Source organism: Podarcis filfolensis (genome assembly GCF_964270895.1).
Source record: "Podarcis filfolensis genome assembly, chromosome: 1".
Lineage (NCBI taxonomy): Eukaryota > Metazoa > Chordata > Lepidosauria > Squamata > Lacertidae > Podarcis > Podarcis filfolensis.
In genome coordinates, this window is record NC_139604.1 from 86529236 (window position 1) to 86552537 (window position 23302).

Sequence of the window (23302 nt, forward strand, 5' to 3'; positions counted from 1 at the left end):
ACTCACAGCCTTCCTTGTACACCTTTAGATGCCAGGCGAAAACATTCCTTTTCAACCAGGCCTATGGCTGATTAACATCCTATATCCTTTTAAGTGTTTTTGTGGGAGGGGACTTATTGGTTTGTTTGTTTTATTATGTATTTTGTGTTCTCATTTTGTATTTTTATATTGTGAACGAAGGACGGTATACTACCTAACTAACTAACTAACTAACTAACTAATAGCAGCCAACATTCACTAGCTCAAAAAAACCCCAAAAAACACCTCTGCCAGATGGCTACCCAAGGACACAATGGTGTCACATGCTCTGACCTGTACTTGGTTGGCCTTGGTGCAAGATGCCACTTGTACTGTTGTGGTCACATGTCCAAAGCTCACTGGAGAACCAAGTGTGTTTCAGGCTCCGTGGTGCCAAAGTGGGCACTTAGGGGTGATACTGCTGATGACCCTGTCCATTCCCCAGCAAGATCAGAGCTATAACAGAAGCATCTAACCAGAAGATCCCCCAGAACGTTCAGGAGGTGGGCTAGAAGGGGATGCTTTCCCCATCCATTCAGACGTGGTCCTATCCAGCCAGAGTTTCTTAGCATCCCTTAACTTAAGGGTGGAATAGCATAAGTCCGATAATCTAGCTGGCACTCATGTAAACCTTTTGAAACAAATAAAAACAGCATTTTATATAGACTGTCCAGGACCAAACCTATGCTCCAAATCAACTCCCATTATTCACCTTTCCAACAAGATGAGATAAAATTCCAGCTCCGGGTCAATGTCTTAGTCGCCACCAATTATTATTTTCTTGTAGCAGAAATGCTAGTTTATGAGAGATATGTTCATATTTGAGAACTGGGTAGTTACAGAAGAATGGATCTGTATTTCCAGACTGTGGTTCCCGTCCTCTGTTTGAGAAGCTGCACGTATCTGATAAGACTGAGCAGGAGCTGCTGGACTCCTATCTGGCAGGCCGAATTGTGAAGGGATCCGATGCTGAAAAAGGCAGTTCCCCGTGGTAAGCATCATAACTGAAGTTTGCTTATGTTCCTTTCCCATGCCGGTCTACTCTTTTGCATGGATGGGTGACCTTTTGGAACTCCGTAAATGGCACCAGCAACCCTAGGAAGAGACTTTGGCAATTTGTGTTTCTGCCTCGTTCTTCCATTGAAGCACAAGAATGGCCTGTCAGTGCAGTAGAAAGATGCTAGTCTGTTTTGTTCTCTGCAGCCTGTGCTCTGGTCATGTGCTATTTCGGCTAAGACACTGAGCCTTGCCTCTCTTTCCCTGCCTATTTTGTTCTAGGCAAGTGATGCTGTTCAGGAAGAGCCCCCAGGAGCTGCTATGTGGAGCCAGTCTCATCAGTAATCGCTGGATCCTAACTGCTGCCCATTGCATCTTCTACCCACCTTGGGATAAGAATTTCACTAAAGACGACATCATTGTACGGATTGGCAAACACGACCGGAAGGTGTAAGAGATTGGAAAGGAAATTATAAATCTTTCAAATTACATACAGTGGTGCCTCGCAAGACGAAATTAATTCGTTCCGCAATTTTTTTCTTCTTGCGAGTTTTTCATCTTGCGAAGCACGGTTTCCCATAGGAATGCATTGAAAATCAATTAATGCGTTCCTATGGAGACCGCCTTCAGACCAGGTCCGGGGACAGTCTGTCCCCGGACCTCTTCTGAAGGCTGGCGGGGGGAGAAGGACTTTTCTCCCCACCGCCAGCCTTCAGAACAGCCTTCTGAAGGCTGGCGGTGGGAAGAAAAGCCCTTCTCCCGCCGCCAGCCTTCAGAAGAGTTCCCGCAGGGCTGCCTAGGCTGCGGATAGCAGCCTGCTGCCCGGCGCGAGGGGCGCTCGGAAGCAGAGCGCCCCTCGCGCGGGGCAGACATCTGCAGCTTGGGGAGCCCTGCAGGAGTTCCCCGCAGGGCTCTCCAAGCTGCGGATAGGGGTATCCGCAGCTTGGAGAGCCCTGCGGGGAACTCCTGCAGGGCTCCCCAAGCTGCGGAAGTCTGCCCGGCGTGAGGGGCGCTCTGAAGCAGACTGCCCCTTGCGCGGGGCAGCAGGCTGCTATCCGCAGCCTAGGCAGCCCTGCGGGAACTCTTCTGAAGGCTGGCGGGGGAGAAGGGCTTTTCTTCCCACCGCCAGCCTTCAGAACAGCCTTCTGAATGTTGGCGGTGGGGATGAAAACCTTCCTCCCACCGCAAGTCTTCAGGACAGGTCCGGGAACAGAGGAGAAGGCGCGCTGCGCTTCCCCGCTGTCCCCGGAGATTTCCCTATGGGCTTTCGTCTTGCGAAGCACGCCCATAGGGAAATTCGTCTTGCGAAGCCGCTAAAAATCGGAAAACCCTTTCGTCTTGCGGGTTTTTCGTTTAGCGAGGCATTCGTCTTGCAGGGCACCACTGTACTGACCATAGGCCATAAGAGCTCTATATAAATGCCTCTTTTCTATATGGGAAAAGGGAAACCATTTGGGGACACAGACAAAAATCCTAGAATTGTAGAGTTGGAAGGGACCCTGAGGATCATCTAGTTCAACCCCCTGCAATGCAGGAATCTCAGCATCCATGAGGAGATGGCCATCCAACCTCTGCTTAAGAACCTCCAAGGAAAGACTGTCCACCACCTCTTGTGGGAGTCTGTTCCACTGCCAAACAGCTCTTGCCATCAGAAAGTTCTTCCTGATGTTTAGTCAGAATTGATTCTGGGCATGCAGAACACTAACCATGCTTCTTGGTGTCAAGGGAAATCTTCCAGGATCCAAGGTGTCATGCATCCACACACTAAATTCAAAGTATGCACATTTTAAATATCATTCTTAGGCTTGCCCCACTATGCCAAATGGTCAGAAGTCCCAGGGGCTTAGCATTTACCCAGCTTTGGTTTTCTTTTTATGGATGTCTCTGGAAGGTTATGGCGTTTTTAAAGTTTATTGACAAATATACAGATTGAGCATAGATTTAGGGAAAACACACTAACAGAAAGCCAGTTTGATTGCCTGACCTCCAGAGAGAGGCAACTCTAATGAAGGCAATTTCTCTGAACTTGAATAGCCCATAAAGTCAGCTCTTTCTGACTGAAAACTGTAGTCTCCTTCGTTCCCTTGCCCAGAAAAAAAAAAAAACCAGACCTAGATTACATCATTCTTACTTAGGGGAGGGGGTTATGCTTATGCCCCCACTTCTATGATCTTTCATTCCTATCCAGTACATCCCAGAGTGTTCCTGTATCAAAAAGTAATTCTCTAGCAATTAGTTCCCATGGAGACACATTACCTGAACATACAACCTGTATTTTTTTTCCCCTTGGCACAATTAAGGAGCCTCCAGAAGTCCTATTTCATCATCTACTTGGCTTGGGCTTATTGTAAACTGTAGTCAAGTTGAAGGCATCTTGATGATAGTATTGAAATATGTCAATTACTTCTCTTTCTTTTTTTGGGAAATGTTTCAGCTATGAGAGGACCATGGAGAAAATTATGTTGATAGAGAAAGTCATCATTCACCCCAAGTACAATTGGAAGGAGAATCTAGACCGGGACATTGCACTGTTACTACTGAAGAAGCCTGTTGAGTTCAGCAACTATATACATCCAGTCTGTTTACCCACTAAAGAGATTGTTCAAAGGTAAGGAGACAAAAGGTGATGGTTGTAATGGGAGCAGCCCCATTCAAAATGATAGGGAACCTGTCAAGTTAAGTCAGTGGTTTGTAAACCTTTGGTGACGGGGACAGTTGGCCCATCCAGACATTGTGTCATCACCTAAGTAGATTGTGAGTGTCCTCAAACATGCATCTTCCCAGTCTTACCACTGATAAAATCTGGAATGGCAGCAACATTGGGAAAAGGCAACCTTGGGATTGACTAATGAATCCCTTTCTGCCTTTCACTGAAGGTGGGCAGTCTTCACTAGCAGGATGCAAGTTGCCACCAGGCCTGGTCCTGCTATTAGGCAGACTGAGGCAGTGGAAGCTGGGTGGTAGGGAGCAGCAGCAAGATGTATGTGCACCACACAAGCTGCCCTGCATCTTCTGAGCTAGCCTGCCATCCTCAGACATGGTATGCAATATAACTGTTAGAAAAGGGTAGGGTGCAGCTAACCTACATGATATTGAGAGCTTAAAAGTAACTTTAAATAAGTCCCACTTTGGCTTACTTCCAATTTAAGCGTGCAGAAGGTTACAACTCAATTGCTTTATCTACTTTGGCCTCTGGTCCCACCAATCATTGGTATGTGGCCCCCAGAAGACGGTTTATGAGGGTATGCGGCCCTCAAGCTGAAAAGCTTTCCCCACCGCTGCTTTAAGGGTTCTGTTTCCTGAAGGGAGTTGCCTGCAACAGAAGGTGGGTTGCCTAAAGAGAATGGGTAGAACACTTGATATCCTAGCAGAAGGATTTTAGGAAGCTGGCTAGACACACACTTCCCAGCCATTTGCGCTGAATTAAAAAGTAGATGGGCAAAGAGTGCAAAATGAATAGGGAGCCTAAGTTTTGACGGATCTTAACTGTGAGTACCTAGTCCAAAGTACTGATTGCAAAAGGAGCCCCATGTGCAGACCTGGGGTGGAAGATATGAACCTTAAGACAAATGATGGATTTACTGGTAGGGATGGTGTTTGTTCTTCTTGCCTAATAGAATGCACATGTGGCAGCTGTGTGCAAAAGAGGCCGAATGCAGAGTAAAGTACACGTGGATTGTACACCCACAGCCATTGCACCTTGTAGGCCAGGGGTCATGCACACGTGAGACAGACAGTGTGTGTTTAAGGAGTGTTTCTGTTCCCACGGTTGCAGAAAAACAATGAAAGCACAGACAGTCTGGAAAACTCGGGATTTTGCAAAGAGCAAAATGGAAACAGCCTGTTTGATGTAACTTGCCATTTATTTCTGGAGTCTAGCCTTGCTTCCTTCCCTATGTGCTCTAGATACCTACAGAGGACTTCACCATGGGTGCCTTCCTTCCTGTAGCACCCTGGTCTCTGCTGAAGAATTCAGCACACACAAGAGACACCAGTTTTTTGTTTGGAGCAGTGTAATTAGGATTAAGACAAACCATTACATATACATAACAAAAGGAAACATGTTTTGCCTACAAATGTCAGCCAAAATGATTTTAAGCTACTGGGGTTTGTGTTGTTTTTTGTTCTGTAGCCTGATGCTAACGGGATACAAAGGGCGTGTGACTGGTTGGGGAAACCTACAAGAGACATGGACCTCTGGCAGGTCACCTCTGCCTGGCATACTACAGCAGGTGAACCTCCCTATTGTGCCACGGGAAACTTGCAAGGCATCCACCAAGATTAGAGTTACAGACAACATGTTCTGTGCAGGTACATTTTCTTTAGCATCTGATACGTTCTTTCAACTGAGGGAGAAACTGGTGAGGTTATGTATCTGTGTGGTTGGGAATACTGAAGGAAAAGCCAATGATTTCAACTGGAAGTGAGCAAAGCCACATGTTTCAAGGGAAGGAGAGTATGAGCCAATCTGAACTGGGATGAGATACGATTACCACAGTAAGACAGCTGGAACTGTCCTTCACCATATAAATACTCCTACCCCCAACCCCCTTGGCTGGTGACAATCTGGACTCCCAGACTGAAGAATCTTGACAAGTGGCCTCCCCTCACAAACTGGGCAATACCTCAGTGGCCTCCAGCTGTGTCTAAGGGAGGGATATTTCCCTTTGGTCTGGCTAGTACTGTTCCCTGAGTGAAGCTGCTGCACAAAATAGGAAGACCCATAAGCCTACATGATGTCCTCTAATTTAATGCTAAGAAAGGCACCACCAGTCAGGTGAGAAACTTGGCCAAGCTAGCACTAGGCCCTGAGCAAAATTGCAACAGGCCAGGAACTCCCAGCCTGGAGTGGGGAGAGGAAATAATGTATTCGTGTGGGCAGTGTGATGAAAATCCAGGCTAGACACCAGGCTGTGCCTTTGACAAAGCTCAGCTGAGAAGAAACACAAAGTAGGCTGAAGCTCAAGAGGTGAGACAGGAGTGCTTCATACATTTAGCAGGTATTTGCTTGTATCCTGTACACGAGGCAGATACACACATGGTGAAGCAAATACATGGAGTGATGAAAACAGGCCGCAGAGATCCATAACTGGATCCCCTAGCATATCTGATCTACCTCACATTGCTGTACAGAAACACACAGTCCAATCCCAATTCATACTGAAATGACAATAAATGGAAGAATAATGAAAGCAACAGGGAAATTTATGGAGCTAGATCCCAGTTTTAGTTAACTAAGGGCTGATTCCCCCTTTCTGGAAAAAGAGATTTCTGGTTGCTTGAGAAGGCAGTACACAGGCACTGATTTCTAAAAGATTAAGTATCAGATGGTGAAAAGCAGCAAAAGGAAAACAGGAGATTGAATCCACTGTAGTCAACCCCAAATGCCTTTTTATTGTTTAGGGTACAGTCCTGAGGACTCTCAAAGAGGAGACGCCTGCGAAGGCGACAGTGGAGGCCCTTTTGTCATGAAGGTATGTGTAATGCTCCAAGTGACGTAATACATCAATCTCAAGTGGCAGCAAAAGGGTGACATATGTCATGACTTCTTTGGTGGGCCCTGAGCTTAAAATACTGGATCAATGAGAGAGGAACAGTGCTCACGTTTCAGCAAGGATGCAGGGAGCCTAGTAAGCAAAGCAATCACTTCAGCCTCTGGCAAGAGAAACCTCTTTGTTATTTGGCAGTCTGCTGGTCAGGGTGGGGTGGAGACTGGTTGGCCCTACCCACTATGGGCTTCAGTCCCTCCCACTGTCAGCAGGTCACTCATTACAGCTCTGAGTGAACGCTACCCTCTGTGGAGTGGGGCGGGGGAGCTTTCCACCTGACATAGAAACAAGCTTCTGGATCCAATTTATATTGAGAATTTATATTGAGAAGTCACACACATTGTTGGGCAACAAGCCCCCCATCCCACATCTTTGCGATTATGAGTATCTCTTTTCTAAAAGGAAATCTCACCCTTAAGAAAAAGGAAATCTCACCCACTGTAAGAAATACCTGGATCTGGACCTTTTATGGGCTCTGAAAGTCTAGAGTCCTGCTGCTGCTGCTGCTGCTTGCCCTCTTTATGTGACCTATATGCTTTTCCCCAGTATGCTGACTCTTCCTTGGTGCTCTTGCACTCTCCCCTCTCCAGAACCCAACAGATAATCGGTGGTATCAGACGGGTATCGTCTCATGGGGAGAAGGCTGCGATCGTGATGGCAAATATGGATTCTACACCCACGTCTTCCGCCTGAAGAAATGGTTGCAAAAGGTTACTGAGAAACATGGGCATTAAGGAACTTAAGCTTAGCACCTGCACAATGATTTAGAGATGTATGTATACTGGTCAAACATGACAGGTAACTAAAAGCCTAAGGAAGGAAACGTATTTTGGCACAAACCTCAATAAAGGTTCTGGACCAAGTACTCAATCTCCTTTGTTGTCAATTGCAAAAAAGTGAACTTAGCAGTACAGGTATTACTTGAAAAGTTAGCAAAGCAAAACTGTGACTAAGGTAAATGTACTGTATCTGGTTGAATGTGCAGGATAACCCTATGCAGGATCTTTTAGAATCAAGCCTCAAAATATACAATGGGAAATCCTCAAGTGTGACTAGGGTTACCTTAGCATAATAAGTTGTAAGTTATGTGGCCTTATTTATCTTAGAGTAACAAAGGTAGGAGTACACCTAGCCTGCATTTTTGCTCTCTCCAAAAAGGAGAGAGTAAAATAAGTTGCCTATAGTTCATCCGTTTCGGGGCTCTGGGCAGAAAGCAGATATATGTTTTCTTCCAGCAATTTCAATACAAAAAATATAATTCAAAGTTCAGAGTGAAACTACAAGCACCACCCTATGATATTTATGGGAGTAAACCAAAGGGCAGCTTGTGTGTGGTTGCTGTGGGATGTAGTTTTATTCAATCGCATTAAACAAAAAACAGTAGTGTCTGCAAGCAAAGAAATGTACCCCACCATTGCCACAGCTGCTAAATTGAACCATTTCTAAGTGAGGCATCATAAAAAGATACAATGGAGAAAACTAGTCAAATTCCATGAATATTGACAAAGGTTGCATACATACTATATCTTTAATTTCCTGCCTCAAAGAATTTTGGGCCCTATTTGTTATGGGTTGCTGAGAATTGTAAATCGGGCAGCGATAAACTACACTGCCCAGAATTCTTTGAAGGAAAGAATGTGCTTCGGATGTGCTATTAGAATATGGTGCATATGCCTTAAGATAGTTTATATTCATAAAAAACCTGTTATTTATACTAATGCTGATCAGGCGTCGTCCTTTCAGACACAGGTAGGCAAAGGAGCTAGTTCTCCTTGAATACCTATCATAGGTAGATCACCAAGACTAAGGGAGTACAGAGAATTTTAGTAGTAAAATGTAACATTTATTCAAACATACTGTAGAAACATTTCCATTGGCTCTAGGTTAAGCTAAACGTGGCTTAAATAGGGCATTTCTGAAACCAGCACTGAAAGGGGAGAATGTATCAAAACTAAAGCCACACCTAGTGGTGGGGAGAGCATCTTTTTAGAGAAAACAAAGTTTGCCAGAGACTTCATTGCATTTCCAAATCTTACTAATGACACACATACACACCCCCTGCAAATTGTATTTCTAATGACCATTACCTCTCCGTTCCTTGCACTTACTATACCAGTGTGAGCCCCAACATAAGAGTAAGGAGCAGGGCATCAGATACAAGAGGAGGCTATTACTAGATGTGCACAAGCAGCAACTCAGAGCGCCACAAACTGTATGCATTTTGCACCACTGCAAGGCACACCAAAGTGCTATAGAATGATGTGGCTGACAGGTGCTGATTCAATCTTTCATAGCCATAGCTAAGGCAGCTGATTCAATATGAAGTGGCATCCACTGAAAAAAACTGCAAGTTAAAAATGGGAAGTGTGCAGAGTCCTCCCAGAAGGCAAATAATGCACACTCTGGGATGCGCCCTCTTATGGGCATCGCTTCCAAATCAGCATACACATCATAATGTGTACACAATGGCCAACAAAGTTTATAAAGACAACCAGTTTGATTTGATGCAACACTAAACTATGGTGAATAGTAAATGCTATTTAATCAACGTCTAACAAGCATGAAGAAATGCAAATGAAATTAAATCTCTGTCAGCCACAGGAAAGAGCTGGTATTTCTGGGAGCATGTTAAAGCCGGTGCAATGCCACTTATGTCAGAATATCCAAGGCAGGGGCAGAGGAGGGAAGATTAACCTAGAAATTACTCCAACAACTGTGTGCTATAGCAGTTCTGAGTCTCAGATTGTAAGAGGCACACAAATGCATAACCCATACATAAAAGCAGCAAGTCCTCCAGAACAATTCCCCACAACCACATCCACGTGACTGTCAACTGCCACAGTATAATTCACCTTCTGAGAACACATGTATTTTGGAAACAGTGTCCCCAAGACTATGTTCTCAACCACTAGCAGCAATCACTGATCATACATTTACTACAAAACTTTCAGGCTGACAGCAGAGCTAAAAATATATCTAGGAGCAAATTAGCACATTGAAATATTCTGGGCTCCAGCATGTATAGCAACTGACATATGAGGAAAGGCCAACATGTCTTCAGTGTAGGATACTGATCATCCACCATGTCAAAAAAATCAGTTCTCAAAATGGATGAAACTAAATCCTTAAAAGGAACCTGAGCATTCCAGCACTTGTAGGCTAACTAGATTAAAACACAGAGAAGGGCTTGGAAAGTGGTTTTTTAGGGGTTGAAATGTTCTGCCTCTGCCCCACGCTATTCTGGAAGCCATGGTAAGACTAGCAGTGCTCTCAATAGAAACCAAAGATTTCTTCAACCTGAAGCATGCTTGCAATGTTAGTGACTCAGCTTCTCCATGAAAGTAAATCTGCTGTGAAGGTTTAGACAGCAGCTCACGGACAACTAGAAATGCTGAGTCACTTGTAACTAAGAAATGGATGGACATTTCTCACCAACAGCCACTGCTGCTCCCAGAGAGAGTTAATGCAAACTTTATTTACAAAAAGACACTTAGTTAATTCATGCCATGCGTCCGTACAGAAACTGTTCAAGGATTATATGGAGAAGAAGTTGTTAAAAAGAAAAGAAAAACCACTGAAGAGCTTCTAAGAGTTAAGAGCTAAGAAAGAAGACAACTTTACAAATAAAGTTATGAGAAACTGGATTGAAGAGAATGGTTGTTTACAGCTCTGTACACTAAAACTAATACAGACAGTCTTCTACGGTCAATAAATGCTCACAGAGAAGCAAAGTATGTACAAAGACTTGTGCCACAATGACTTGGATCCTCCTCCAAGATCTGCTGTATTATACACATAAACCAGTTTGTATACAGAAGGCCTACATGAGGCCACTTAACTATGAAGACTTCTAGTTTAGTAAACTAAAGATGGACAGCTCTTCAACAGCCACGCTGTCTGATGCAATTTCACTTGCGGCTGCTTTTTATTCTCTCCAGTCTTTTTTTCAAGTCATCAATATTGGATGCTGCAGAGGAGGAAGTGGTGGTTCCAATGCCAGAAGAGTGGGTCTGATTGGAGTCCAGATCAATGTGCTGGTATTGTTCCCGTGACTCACGGAGCTGTGAAAGCTTACTGTGGAGCATATCTGTGGAGGATGCAACTGTAGGGACTGATGGCTTGGACAGCTGGGAGGTCAGGGGTGCTCTGTCTTCCTGCTGTGGACAGAAACAATGCTCAAAACACTTGTTCTAAAGCAAAAATTATCAATACCAGAGCATTTTCTGTTCTGCTTGCTATTTGGAAATCATTCAAAAAAAAGGTGGTGTGCTGATCCTTTTACGAGTTTAGAATAATGAGTGGGTTCATACACCTGTGCTTATAGTGCAATCCTGATTATGGGATTGCTAAAGTGAACGATCCAGCATCTTGGCTTGCTCCTCCACCAATTGCGTTTTCACCACATACAGCACCTGTCAGCTGGAAAGGAATTTGCTCAAGCGCACTTGATGCATAATAAATTAACACATGGCATTTGTTTGAGTCCACATCAGACACAAAGCTGAAGCTTTGATGCTATTCCATTCTGAGAAGAGCCAGTCTTTGTAGAAACAATCGTCTAACAATACCTTTGTGACTGAACCAAAAACATCTTAACAATTCAAAGGCAGTGTGAGAAATCAGGTCACAACATGTTAGCTTCCATTTCCCCCACTCTCATTAGAAAGTGCTCAACTGGAGCTTCTAGATGGTTCACACATCTAAGGAACCACTGAACACTGTTCCAAAGTTTATCTAGATGTGGTTCTGGGTCAGTTTCTCCAGTGATTTATCAGGCATTAATGTTCTAGCATCTCTGCCCCATATAAACAATATGTTTCTTTACAATTTTATTAGTTGTCACAGCTCAATATGCACTGATTAATCCTGTAACCTTTACACATCATCATCATTATTATTATTTTGCAAATCAAATATTTTATTGCCACGAAACCATTCTTTTCAAGTGCAGTCTATACACAGGCTTGCCCATCTATGCTGATATGATAGTACGCCAAGCCTACACACACTCATAGAACAATAAGCAGTAGTGCAAAAGCCTGATGTTTAGAGCTTTGGAGGCAAAAATACATTAGGTCTTCTCCTATCAGACAGTTTATGCACTACATACAAAGAAAAATGTGTATCATTGGTTGAGAGATCAATGAACCTCTGAATCGATCACCCAAGAGGCTCAATGGTTTCATGACAGGCAAGATCAGCAAGCCCCTCCTATGTTACAGGGAAAACAGCAGCTCAAGTGATATCACTCGTGCTTTGTCTTTCCTCAGTTCTGTGCAGCGCCTGAAGTAGCTTCCTGTCCCACCTGGCTGCCCCAAGGAGTCTAGCGAAAGCAAGTAGTCTGCAAGCAAAGATGTGTCAAGCCTTCTGCCCCAAGAGCAAACATGCCATGAGAGACAAGGATTCACCAAGGACTAGAGAAAGAGAGAGGATGCTGAAACACAGACACTGCCGCATACGTAAATCGAGAGAATACCTTTGCATTGTCAAGGCCACATCGTTGCCTGAGGATTTTTAGCCTTTCCAAGTAGACGGAAGGCCCCACCTCTTCCCCATTGGCATTTCCTATAGATGAAGGGACTGTATTGGTGGGAGTAGGGATACACGATACCTCCATCTGTGGAGAAACCCCTGGAATATGGAAAAAAACAAAAACAAAAAACAAACACAAACACAAAAAATGAGTCCAAGCAGACACCAACTGAGGATTGTGATGTTTCTCAGGGTCCATGTGGTGTAGGAGCTGCTGCACTTTCTGTGCTCCGGGGATAACCTCAGAAGCCTTGGACCATAAGTCCACCGCATGGCTCCTCCTCCTGCCAGCACTGCCTTTCCTGAAACAGGAGCAACACTGGCTATGGGAAAGAACCAAGATGTGGGTTCTTCCTATGTAGCAGTCTGAGGTTTCTGATGATTTTTAAGAGGTGAAGGAAAATGAGCCAAGCTGCAGTGGCCCCAGTGTAGTTCGGATGCCAGGATGTGTCCTTATTGGTTCAGAGGTCTTTTAATATGCCTACTTCTGCAGTGGGAGTGACATTGTTGATTCACAGCAGCTGTGACTTTGCAGACTACTTGCTTTTACTAATGTTTTCGTGGATAGGAAGGCTGAGAACAAGCCTTTACGTATGTTACAAAGCAATTAGGAAAGGCAATGCGCAAGTGACCCATGACTCGTGCTGCTGCTTTCCCCTCTTGCATTGTAACATGGGATGGTGGGACTTGCTGATCTGAAGCTTGTGGATCGGGAGATACAATTTTCTTTGCTTCTACGTAGCCCAGGAACCAGCTCTTAGGGGGGAAAGTCAAATGCAATTACCTCCTGAGGCCAACAGAAATATGCTTGGTGAGAGACCATTGTGCAATTGCCCTATAATGTTTTAATTTCATGCCTATATTTCATACCACCAGTTACAAAAGAACAGGTGAATTATTTCTGAAGCCCCCTACAGTCAATTACTAACTCGGGGAAAGCCTGACAGCTGCATTAGGATGGCAGCCACTGGCTCCCTCTAGTCCATGCTGTCACAGTGCTCTGGGAGTTACCTGTAGAAGGAATGCGCCCTTTGCCCTCCCTTTCCATTTCAATCAGTCGGAGACCTCGTTCCACATAGCTCTGGAAGAACTGTGAGGAGTTTTTTAGGAAGGGCTCAATGTCTGCATCAGAATACTTCTTTTTATATTCATAAAGCTCTGCCAGACCCTGCAAAAAGAAGAGCTTCAGTCATTCAAAAGTTACATGTTTACAAAATCATCACCAGCTTTAAAGGTGAGTGTGCTGCAAAACTGGTAAACACAACCGAATTTGAAGGTGTCCATTACAAAAGGCCCAGGGCCAAACTGCTTTTAATTTGGCAGGATTTATTTGCTTTGGAGGGGCTTATATGCCAGCAAATTTTATCCATGTCTGTCAAATGGTGTGTGTGTGTGTATTACTTCCCATTAATTAACTGGGACGAGGAAATGTGAAATGGTTTTGGACTGACTCAGCACCTCAGACTGAGGCAGGCTGTTTTCCAAAGTGCCATATCAGGGTCTGAACCTAAACTTGTGGTTGGTATACACTCCTAACATCTACCACCATCCAGAGCACTGTCAACAATACAGTGGTACCTCGGTTACAAACGGTTCAGATTACAAACGCTTCAGGTTACAGACTCCGCTAACCTGGAAGTAGAACCTCGGGTTAAGAACTTTACCTCAGGATGAGAACAGAAATTGCGTGGCGGCAGCGGAAGGCCCCATTAGCTAAAGTGGTACCTCAGGTTAAGAACAGTTTCAGGTTAAGAATGGACCTCCAGAACGAATTAAGTTTTTAATCAGAGATACCACTGTAATTAGAATTAGTCCACAGAATGACATTCACACAACGCACATTTGCTTTTCAACAACAGAGCATTTTGACTCCTTTAACCCATCCAGATGAGGAAACAATCATATCTACCTTTCCCTTAGCCAGGTGAATCAGCCAGCATACATCACACTGGCATGCAAGGCACAATGTAACCCTGTGGCACTATGCATCATAGCACTTTCCAACAGCTGCCACCTTAGCACCCCTCTCATTAAAATGTCCCAGTCTCTGTGCATAGTAGCACTGGAGCGCTACAGAAAGTGCTCTGGCCATGAGAGAACAGTGATTTAGATCATCCAGGTGATCAAAGTGCTTTTTAAAAAATATCCCAATCTGGAAAGACTCCCACTCCAACAGGCAAAGGAGGACTGGCACTTACCGTGAAGATTACCTCCTGCTGGAGTGCAGAGTGCATCTAGGATCCACTCTTCTTTGCTAATCAACCAATAGCTGGTTTTCATTAAGACTCATGAATCAAATTCAAGCCGATTCACTATATTCTTTATTTCACGATGGACAACACTCCCAAATGAGCCCTTTGGGAATTCATTATAAGTACCAATGTTCCTAATTTTTCACCTCCCACCATGGTAATAAAGCCCTCACCTCTTTAGTGTTTTCTTTAGACCCAATTTTCTTAAATATCTCTGCTAAAATATCATTCACTTTGGCCTTTGGTGTCTTTTCATCCTATAAAAAGAAATTGAGACATATTACCAAAATAGAGGGGTGACAGTTTAGATAGTTGAAGCATTTCTATAAATATAATAAAGGGCAGATAAGTTGTCCTGATTGAACTAGTAGGTGTTGGTTGCTATTGCTATTAGAGTAAGAGTGGTCAGCTGCAGATTCCATACATTTTGCACAATTAGGAATCTCCAACACCAACAAGTAGTAAGTCTATGCAATGACATGGTGCTCAATAGCCATGAACTGTACCAGGTCTTGCTGTATAAGTCAAGTCCTGGTCAACCATGAATGCACTAGGTGACCTGGAGGCACAGGATTACTGGACTGGGAAGAACTTGCATCAACCACCATGCAATGATACAGGTTTATGGTCAGTTGTAGGTTTGTGTGAGAATCCAACCCCAAGCAGGATTAAAGATGTACTGTGGCGAAGAAACAGATGTGCCCTCTTCCACCTCTTGGCTATCCTGCTCTGAAGCTCTACAACCTATGATACATACATACATACATACAGGGTGGTGAGAATCACTGTTTCCACATTCTGTTTCAGATGAACCTCTGGACAGAACATAGACATTTTTAACCTGGTGGGGGGGGGGGAGTCCTAGCATCCAGCTGTTCAAGGAACCAGCTGAGATAATAAGAGGCCAATGGGCATTAGCATTAGCACATACCAGTAAGAATAAGATGTTAACCTTGTAATTAAAGAGGCACAAGATACAACAATGTTAAATTAAAAATGTACATTTTAACATTAGTACTTGCTAGCAGTTGTGCTGCACCAAGTTTGTATGGGTTTGAATTTCAATGTTACTGTTCTAGAGGAGACAAAGTTTATGCCAAGAAGCAAGCCACTCCCTCTTCACACAGCTTTCTCTTCTGTTGGCTACACATGAAAGGGGAAGAGGAAGGCAAGACAGGCAGATCATGCTGCATTCTCCTTCCTTTAAAAGTGAACAGAGATACCTGAAGAGCTTAATCAGTCTTCTGAACGGTCCGAGGTAAAAGCACGACACAATTCAGAAAAGATTCCAGTTGTGTGCCCAGTAAACTAACAAGCTTCACACCTGGGTGTCATGTTTAACAATTTTTTAAAATACGGAATACATACTGTGCGAGAAGCTCCCTTTTCTGTGCCTTTGTCAGACTTGCTTCCAGTTTGGTCCAAGGAGTGTTTCATCATTTTGCACAGGTGGGCCTCTAACTCCGACTCATTCTTGTTATCTATCATTGTTAGATGATCCAAAAGCTAGGAAGAAGTGGGATACCTTTTAATTAAGAAACCTTTTGTTATTCCAGAGATCATAAGCACCTTGGGGTGAAGCAGTTTGCTCTCACCTTGGGTCCCTTCAGCTTGCACAAGGTGTGAATCAAAGTCTTCAGCGTCCGTATTGGGAATTCACTCTTGCACTGCTTTAGTTTTTCTTTTGGAAAGACCTTCATAAAGATGTGGATGTCCAACATGATTCGGTCCAGATTGATAGTGTTGATAGTTTCAGGGAGAAGTCTTACCATTCTCCATAAACACTGCGGGGGAGGGGGGAAAGGTAGATGGTTTCTTTGATCAACATTAAGACAAAGCAAGTCCTCACAGTAATCTAAGAATGTCATCTCTGAACTTGGTTCTTTGAGCTTAAAATGATATAACATATGGATTATTCCTTCACAATGGGCTTGGTGCCTGCCCAAACATAAGAATGCCCCAAGTCCTGTCTGCAATATCTTTGTAAATGTTGCAACCTCCCACTCAGTCCCCAGCCTTCCCTGCATTGTGTGAGGAAGTTTGCAGGGGGCTTCTACTTGCATTTGCTTGAATAGGAGTAGACTCATCCTGCACTTGTGAGCAGAGGCCCCCTGCCGACTTCCCACACAATGCAGGGAAGGTTGGGGAGTGGGGGGAGGGCACAATGGCCATGAAGATGTCCCCTTTCATGCTTTTGAGCATTCACATGTCTAGGTAAATGCAGGAACCTGACATGTTGTGATGTCTGGGCCTGAGTTTGTTTTCTCCCAAACAAATCACAGGCATTAAGGAAAGAACAAAGCCTGGTTAGTACTCTTGTTTGGCTGGAGAGAGACAAGCCACAAACCCAGGGGCCACAACAAGTCAGATTCTGGCTTGTTCCCCAGAAGCATGGCAAGAGCAGAAGCTGCGCAGAAAAGAAGCAAGAAGTTCTCAACAGCACAAACAAGCATGTTCTGCATTCATATCAAATTATAGCTTGTTTTAAACTGAGGTTTAATGTGATTTGCAAATCAGGCAATATCAAGTTGTGCATTCATGCTAGAGTCATTTCCAGTACAGCCAATAACCACACTTTTTTGTAGAAGGACCATGAATAGGAGTAATGAGAGAGTCTGCTAATACACAATCACTATGCAATAGAAAATTGAAATAAAAAACAGAACAAGAACAATACACACCTTCATTACTAGTTCTGAGAACTTGGGAGAGCTTGCTGTTGTTAATAGACAGTCCTGGAGAAGAACAAGCAGGGCACTAGGATGAAAAAAATGAAGCATTAACTATACAAATTCCACAAGTAGCTCCAGAAATACATGGGACAACACAAATTGATTGGCCAGTTCAGCTTCTTAACACAGTGCTATGCAATTTCTTGCACAATATCAACATTTTCATTATTATTATCTTATAATTTAATGTAATTTTATTTTTATTTACATTTGCATGCTGTTCTAAAACTTCAAGCTTTTTCGGTGGCTTACAATAAATAGGTAAAAAAACTACTGAAATACAAAGTAAAACATAAAACCATGAAAGGGAGTGGGGAGAGAATCCAATATAAATACAACAAAACTTGCTGGAGCATCAAAATTAAAATAGATTTAAAGAGAGGTTCAGACTGCTCAAGTTATTCAAAATACCGATAAAGGGAATGAGATCATTCAGCATTTTTAGAGATAAGACTGGATCAGATCTCAGATTTGTACCCGTAGAGCACAGAGATTTGAACAAACCTCAAGGTTAAATGACTGCCTGGGTTTAGTGTAACTTGATCAGCAACTGCAGAAAGATCTGACAATGCGGTAATAAACTATAACAAGGAAGACCAATAATATCTCATCAAGCAGGTGTTCAAATTGTAGCACATGCTAAGTCTTGTGGTAAGAGGCTGCAGTGATGAGGGATTTGTTAAGATGTTTGCCCTTAGCAAAAATCTATTTACCTCAATATGTTTGTTTGATCAGATTTCTCCAGAACTTTTACCACCAAGAGGTTGACTGATTTGATAACCTGCTGGTCTTCCTCTAGATCATCAACTCTCGAATCCAGCATTAAGGTAATGAGGCCATGCATCAAGTCCTTCAGCACTCCTGCAGAGGCCTCCCGGGCTAAGCTTTCAATCTGGAACAACTGCCAATGGAATTCAAGTGTTAGATACCAGGATATATTCAGGATAAAACACTACAGTCTAGATTAGCACCCCAAAACTCCATTTCTTGCTGCTACCTGATTTGAGGGAAGTAAATACCTATTTTCATACATCTCACTGAAGCTTTTTATTGCCAAGAATGATAAAAATACTGATAAAAGTTAGGGATTAGCATCAGTATAGGATTTGCTTTTAATCTGTATCTGTAAGAAACCATATATGCTTCAGAACTGCTACTGTGTCTTTCCGGTTAAATCCAAAGAGGTCCCCAGCTCTATAATAGAATTTTTTTTAATGGCTGCAACTTTTCCTCCTTTTTCACAAAGCAGGATGAAACTTGCGGGTACAGGAGTCCATCCAGAGTGGATCAAGGCTGTAAACTACCTAGATACCAAAACAGTTTGCAGCACAGAAGTGTTACAGTACTTTAAGAGGCAATTGTATAGCGCAACAAAAACTAAACTAAAGACACTATTAATTGGTTCTACTGGCTGAAACTTCCACCACGTTTTCCCAATCAAAAGCCTTACCGAAATCATGTTTCCAATGATGCAACTGTACAACTTGACTATCTCATCCTTGTCTAGTTTCTCATCAGCCATGTGCGTATTGTAAATGAGTCGCAGCTGCATGAAGGTAGCTATTAGAAACTGGTCAATGTGGCCTGACATAGCTTCTGCTTTGTCCTCTTGTCGCAAAACCTCATCAATCTGCAGACAAACCCAACATTATAGCAAGTTTTTAATAATGGTATCATTTCCATGAATAGCATGAAAAGTGAAGAGTCTTGTGGCCCCTTAAAGGCTAATAATTTAGTATAACAAATATATAAACTGCCATAAAACTCTGGTTTTGCTGCAATAAACTAGAAATTATTCAATATAGTTTCCTGTTATCTACTGTACCAACAGACATACTGTTTATGTCCTAAGAAAACCCACTTTTACAACCCAAGTAAGCCAGACCATAGTTTAATTACCTAAAGCTTAATTAAGAGCCTATCAATGATTCTATAACATTTTCTGGTGTTTCATTTTCATGCATGAAATCTGCTCCATTGCTGCAACACATAGCAAGGCAAGCAATGAGCCTGCCCCATCTTGCCTGTATCTCATCAACAGGCAACCCAAGGCCCCATCAAGCTTAAACCAGCCTATGTTATGGTAGTGAGATTTTTAGTATATGTGCTGCTGAAGCAAGCATCAGACATCCACCTGGGAGATGGAAAAGGACATTTTGCACTAACACCCTCTTTTCTTTCTCGTCGAGAACAGCGAGTCAGATGGCCCCTGTGCACTTGGCTTTGTCACCAGGGAGGTTCTGAGTGGCACTTGTGTCACCAACACTCAGCTCCACCAAATGTGCAACTCATCACTCTCGCATATTACTTGCTGACCCCATCAGTGTTATGTAGCTGCCAACCAGAGAGGCCTTCACTCACCTGTGCTAGAGCTTGGATACTAGTATTGATATCACCACTGGCTACCTGGGAGATGACAAAGTTGATGGTGGAAGCTGTGTTACTGTGCATATCATCAAAGTGTGGAGAGACGGCACGGATCCTGGGTGGAGAAACAGTGTTATAGCTTAAAGGGCAGCAGATTCAGTAAGTCACTAAGGAGCCTGGGTTAAATGATTAGAAGCAATTTGTCATCTCCAGGCAGTTCAGATTAAAAGCACCCCATTTTCTTTAAAGTGGATAGAGCAAGTTGATTAATGTCTGAAGTATTACACAAAAGCCACCTTAATGGGAGCAACCCTACCCCACTCAGTATGTTGTCCCCAAAGTTATGTTTGGATCTCTCTTATCAGGGCTGTGTAGAGTGGGGGGGTTAAGGAAAGGTGCCGGTACTCATATCTTGATAAAGAAATGTTGTGGGTGCCAGTAGAAAAAGGTTGCTGTAGGCAGCAAAAAGAGGGGTGATGGTACTCTGTACCAGAAAGTATTGTCACATAACAACAAGGGCTGTGTATAACTGGCAAAGTAAACCATAAAACCTTTTATGCAGATAAAATGTTGATATATCTGACCTTTTCCATAATTATTCTGCTTTCAAGATCCAGGCTTTCAAAGAATTTGAAAATTTTGGCAAAGGCTATGAATAGGAGATACTACTGTCCACAATAAGCTTAAAGATTTCATACCCCAACCCAACCTCCAACCTTTGCCTTAGCCTGTAAGAAAGAAAAAATATGCTCTGTGACCTCAATGGGAACCATACCATTCTCAGGATGCCCAGTGTAGCAACATGTAAATTCCATAGCTGCACAGCAATACCATGTTTAATGCACACCATTCTGAACATACCTCTGGTAAGAATTTGAATGAATGAGGATACCTCTGGTATGAAATGTGAATGAGGATATTAGCCATTGTACATGTGGCTAATAAAAATATTTAGGGAAGGGAGATAATATTTGAAAGAGTGCAGTTTGAAAGCCTTCCTGGTTTGACACAGTTTCCACATTTTAAAGCTTCTCCCTGAAGCTTCCTTTATATAAGGGAACTTGGCTTCATATAGGAGATTGATATACCTAAACCACACACACACACACACACACACACACACACACACACACACTCCCCCAGAGTTGCTTCATTAGCAGTCCTTGATCTGCACTCACTTGGGTTCAGGGATCAAAACTGGTTCAAATATATCATCCAGTTTGTGCTGGACAAGTGCTGGCATTTCACATCGCACTCTGCCATTATCATTTTCTATCTCATCTAGATCCAGTTGAAACTCCCGTGGAACTGCATGCGTCGTCTCCGAGTGGCCACTCATGTTACGGGCTTGGCTACAGAAATCAAGAAAAGCATTTTTTATTATCAGGGTTCCACAAACCTACCCATCATGTCACCCGTGGTGACTGCCCCTCCATCCTACGCCCCCAGCGCACACAAACCTTTTCAAGTTCTCCATAAGCTGCATATAACTTGGAGAACAGTGCCTTTTCTCCCTTCCTGATAGGATTTTGCAAGAGGCACAGCCAAATCAATTACCCATCCTTTCCCCAAGTTTTTTGCGGTTCACAGAGGACTCTAGAGAGAAAATAGGTTTCTCTTTCTCTCTGGGCTTTTGCAGGATTTGGGGAAAAGTTCATAGTGATCACAAGTAATGGTTGGCTATTAAGCCAAGCTAACATTTGTGGACCCGATTATTATGGCTGATGCAACAATCCATGCTAGCATCTATCACTAGTTCCTAATCTTTCATATCAACATAGATAAGGAAATCTATTCAGCCCCATCAGCAATTACTGTAGGTGCTGGGAATCCAGAACTTTTTGATAATGTGCTGCTGGCTTCCTCTCAACACCTATAGGCCTTGCAGCAGGGGCAGCAGCAAAGACATGCTCTACTGCACAATGCTAAACTGAATGTGACAGTCAAACAATCCTGGTAGGTTCATTATTTGGCTCTCTTCCCATATAAGGGAAAGACATTACAGTAAATGCAGCCCAGCAAGCACAAAATGCCCTAGAATGAATTTTGCACTCTCCAAATTCAACTCCCTATTATGCCTATTTTGCTAGAGCCTGCCTACACAAAAGGGCATTTTAGAATAGAAAAAAAGCACATGGCATTAGGAACAAGAAGCATTCCATTTCCAGAAGTGGTTTTAAGCTTAGATGTACTTCTTAATTTCCTTATATGAGCTTCCCAAATAATAGCTGTTGCATTACATTTGATGCTGATCAGGCTCCAGGTATCTCAAATCCTCTACCAGTGACTCAAGACTGGAATGGTTAAAGTAATCTGGTCTTACAATGTATCCCGCTGACACTAGTCAGCTTCCTGACAATTGCAAAGTTTAGCTCTTTTACAGCTGAGAGGTAAGCCACTATTATCAGTATTATTAAAAACAAACAAAAACATAGCCAAGAAACAGCAACCTGCCTGACACCACTCAATGATTTTCACAGCAAAGATGGAACTTGAAGCCAGGCTTCCCTAACAGCACATTTAATATGAATTGTTGCATTGAAATCAATGGGACTTATTCTCAAGTATGTTTAGGATTAGGGCATGGGAAAGGTAAGACAAAGCTATAAGAGCCCTGCTACCAAGGATTTAGTGGTCAGTACTTACATCCTATAAGTGCGATACATAATTCTGTCCATGGAGAAGCAGTGAAAAAAGGCACAATACCATTTAGAAAGCATTCAAGACACGACAAAACAAATGAAGTAAGGTTCAAACATTTTGATTTGCAGCATTTTTTTGCAGTTTGCGACACATGCAGACATAGATGATTAAAACAAAAGACAAAAACACAAGGCAACAGCAAGGTATGCTTTTTGCACAGACTGTGGAAATGTCAGGCAAACATTGCATTTCCCCACTTTACATACTTGAGTTTGGAAGACATGTCTTCAGCCGGTCCTTTCCTCAGCATGTTAGCATTGGCACTGGCACTCTGAGCCCTCTGTGGCTTCTCTTCCACCTGCTTTGCTGAAGTGGCATTTGGCCTCTTAGCAGACCGCTTTATTCGCTCCTCCAACATGCTCATGTCTTTCTCCGAAAGCTGTACAAGAGAGCAACTTTTCAGTGCCATGACAGGTATGCTCCTTAGTTCAGACTCCAGTGCCATTAAGAGTGTTTCAAAACCTTTGCTGTTCCTGTGTACTACTAGACTTACAATACAGCTAACCCCACCCCTTAGCCTAGTTCCTGTACTCAGCAATTATGCCTACTGCTGGACTGCCTGTTTAGTTATAAAGTGTACCAAAATTCCTTCAAGCATCAAGTAGGAACAGGCAGAATCTGGCATTTAATTAAATAAAATACCAACACAACACCACCCTCTACAGCACTGTGAAGGAAACAGTCCAGTTTGGGAAACAAGCTAAAGGAATTTGGAGAAGCAGCAATTTTGGGAAAAAAATATGATTCCCATAATACTTGCTTAGTGAAGAATTATATAGTTTGAACCACTGAAAAAGCAACACCTATTTATGAAGAATTTGATGGAATTAGAGAAATCAGGTATTCATGAAGGAAGGAAAAGCCAAAGCTTCATTGCCTCCCATATAATCCTGATTAGGAATCAAAAGAGTGGTTATGGACTAAAAGGAACCAAAGGCTGAAGGCGGTCATTTCCCCTGGGAACTTCCTCCTTTAGTTTCCTGTAGGCAAGTGCACCCCAGCCCTTCTATCAAATGGCACCTCAGAGGACAACCATGTGAAGCTACTTTTCAATAAGATCTGAGAGCAACTTTATCTTCTCCTATATGCACAACTATGTAATAAAACAAAGGGGCTATTGCTTCCCCAAATTCCTTGTCAATTTTGGAAACCA

General features: G+C 43.0%; 2 protein-coding genes across 14 annotated transcripts in view; one reads left to right on the forward strand and one right to left on the reverse strand.

Annotated features, from left to right (window-relative positions):
- LOC310751330 (uncharacterized protein) overlaps positions 1–7428 on the forward strand; it is a 36975-nt gene extending 29547 nt beyond the window's left edge. The window contains exons 15-20 of the mRNA XM_083590630.1: positions 883–1009; positions 1297–1464; positions 3449–3622; positions 5147–5325; positions 6418–6488; positions 7154–7428. Coding sequence (XP_083446756.1) covers positions 883–1009; positions 1297–1464; positions 3449–3622; positions 5147–5325; positions 6418–6488; positions 7154–7297 — 863 coding nt within the window. The 3' untranslated portion in view covers positions 7298–7428. The remainder of the gene's footprint in view (positions 1–882; positions 1010–1296; positions 1465–3448; positions 3623–5146; positions 5326–6417; positions 6489–7153) is intronic.
- Positions 7429–8384: 956 nt separating this feature from the next.
- CKAP5 (cytoskeleton associated protein 5) overlaps positions 8385–23302 on the reverse strand; it is a 57671-nt gene continuing 42753 nt past the window's right edge. For 6 of the 13 annotated variants that reach the window (XM_083600996.1, XM_083601004.1, XM_083601006.1 and 3 more), the window contains 12 exons: positions 22356–22528; positions 20625–20798; positions 19441–19561; positions 18530–18709; positions 17793–17980; positions 17029–17104; positions 15943–16131; positions 15716–15853; positions 14521–14604; positions 13107–13263; positions 12040–12194; positions 8385–10720 (listed from right to left, as the gene is read on the reverse strand). In XM_083600996.1, the coding sequence (XP_083457122.1) occupies positions 10472–10720; positions 12040–12194; positions 13107–13263; positions 14521–14604; positions 15716–15853; positions 15943–16131; positions 17029–17104; positions 17793–17980; positions 18530–18709; positions 19441–19561; positions 20625–20798; positions 22356–22528 (1884 nt within the window). In that variant the 3' untranslated portion in view covers positions 8385–10471. The remainder of the gene's footprint in view (positions 10721–12039; positions 12195–13106; positions 13264–14520; positions 14605–15715; positions 15854–15942; positions 16132–17028; positions 17105–17792; positions 17981–18529; positions 18710–19440; positions 19562–20624; positions 20799–22355; positions 22529–23302) is intronic. The other 7 variants (XM_083600997.1, XM_083600999.1, XM_083601000.1 and 4 more) reach the window with 2 other exon arrangements.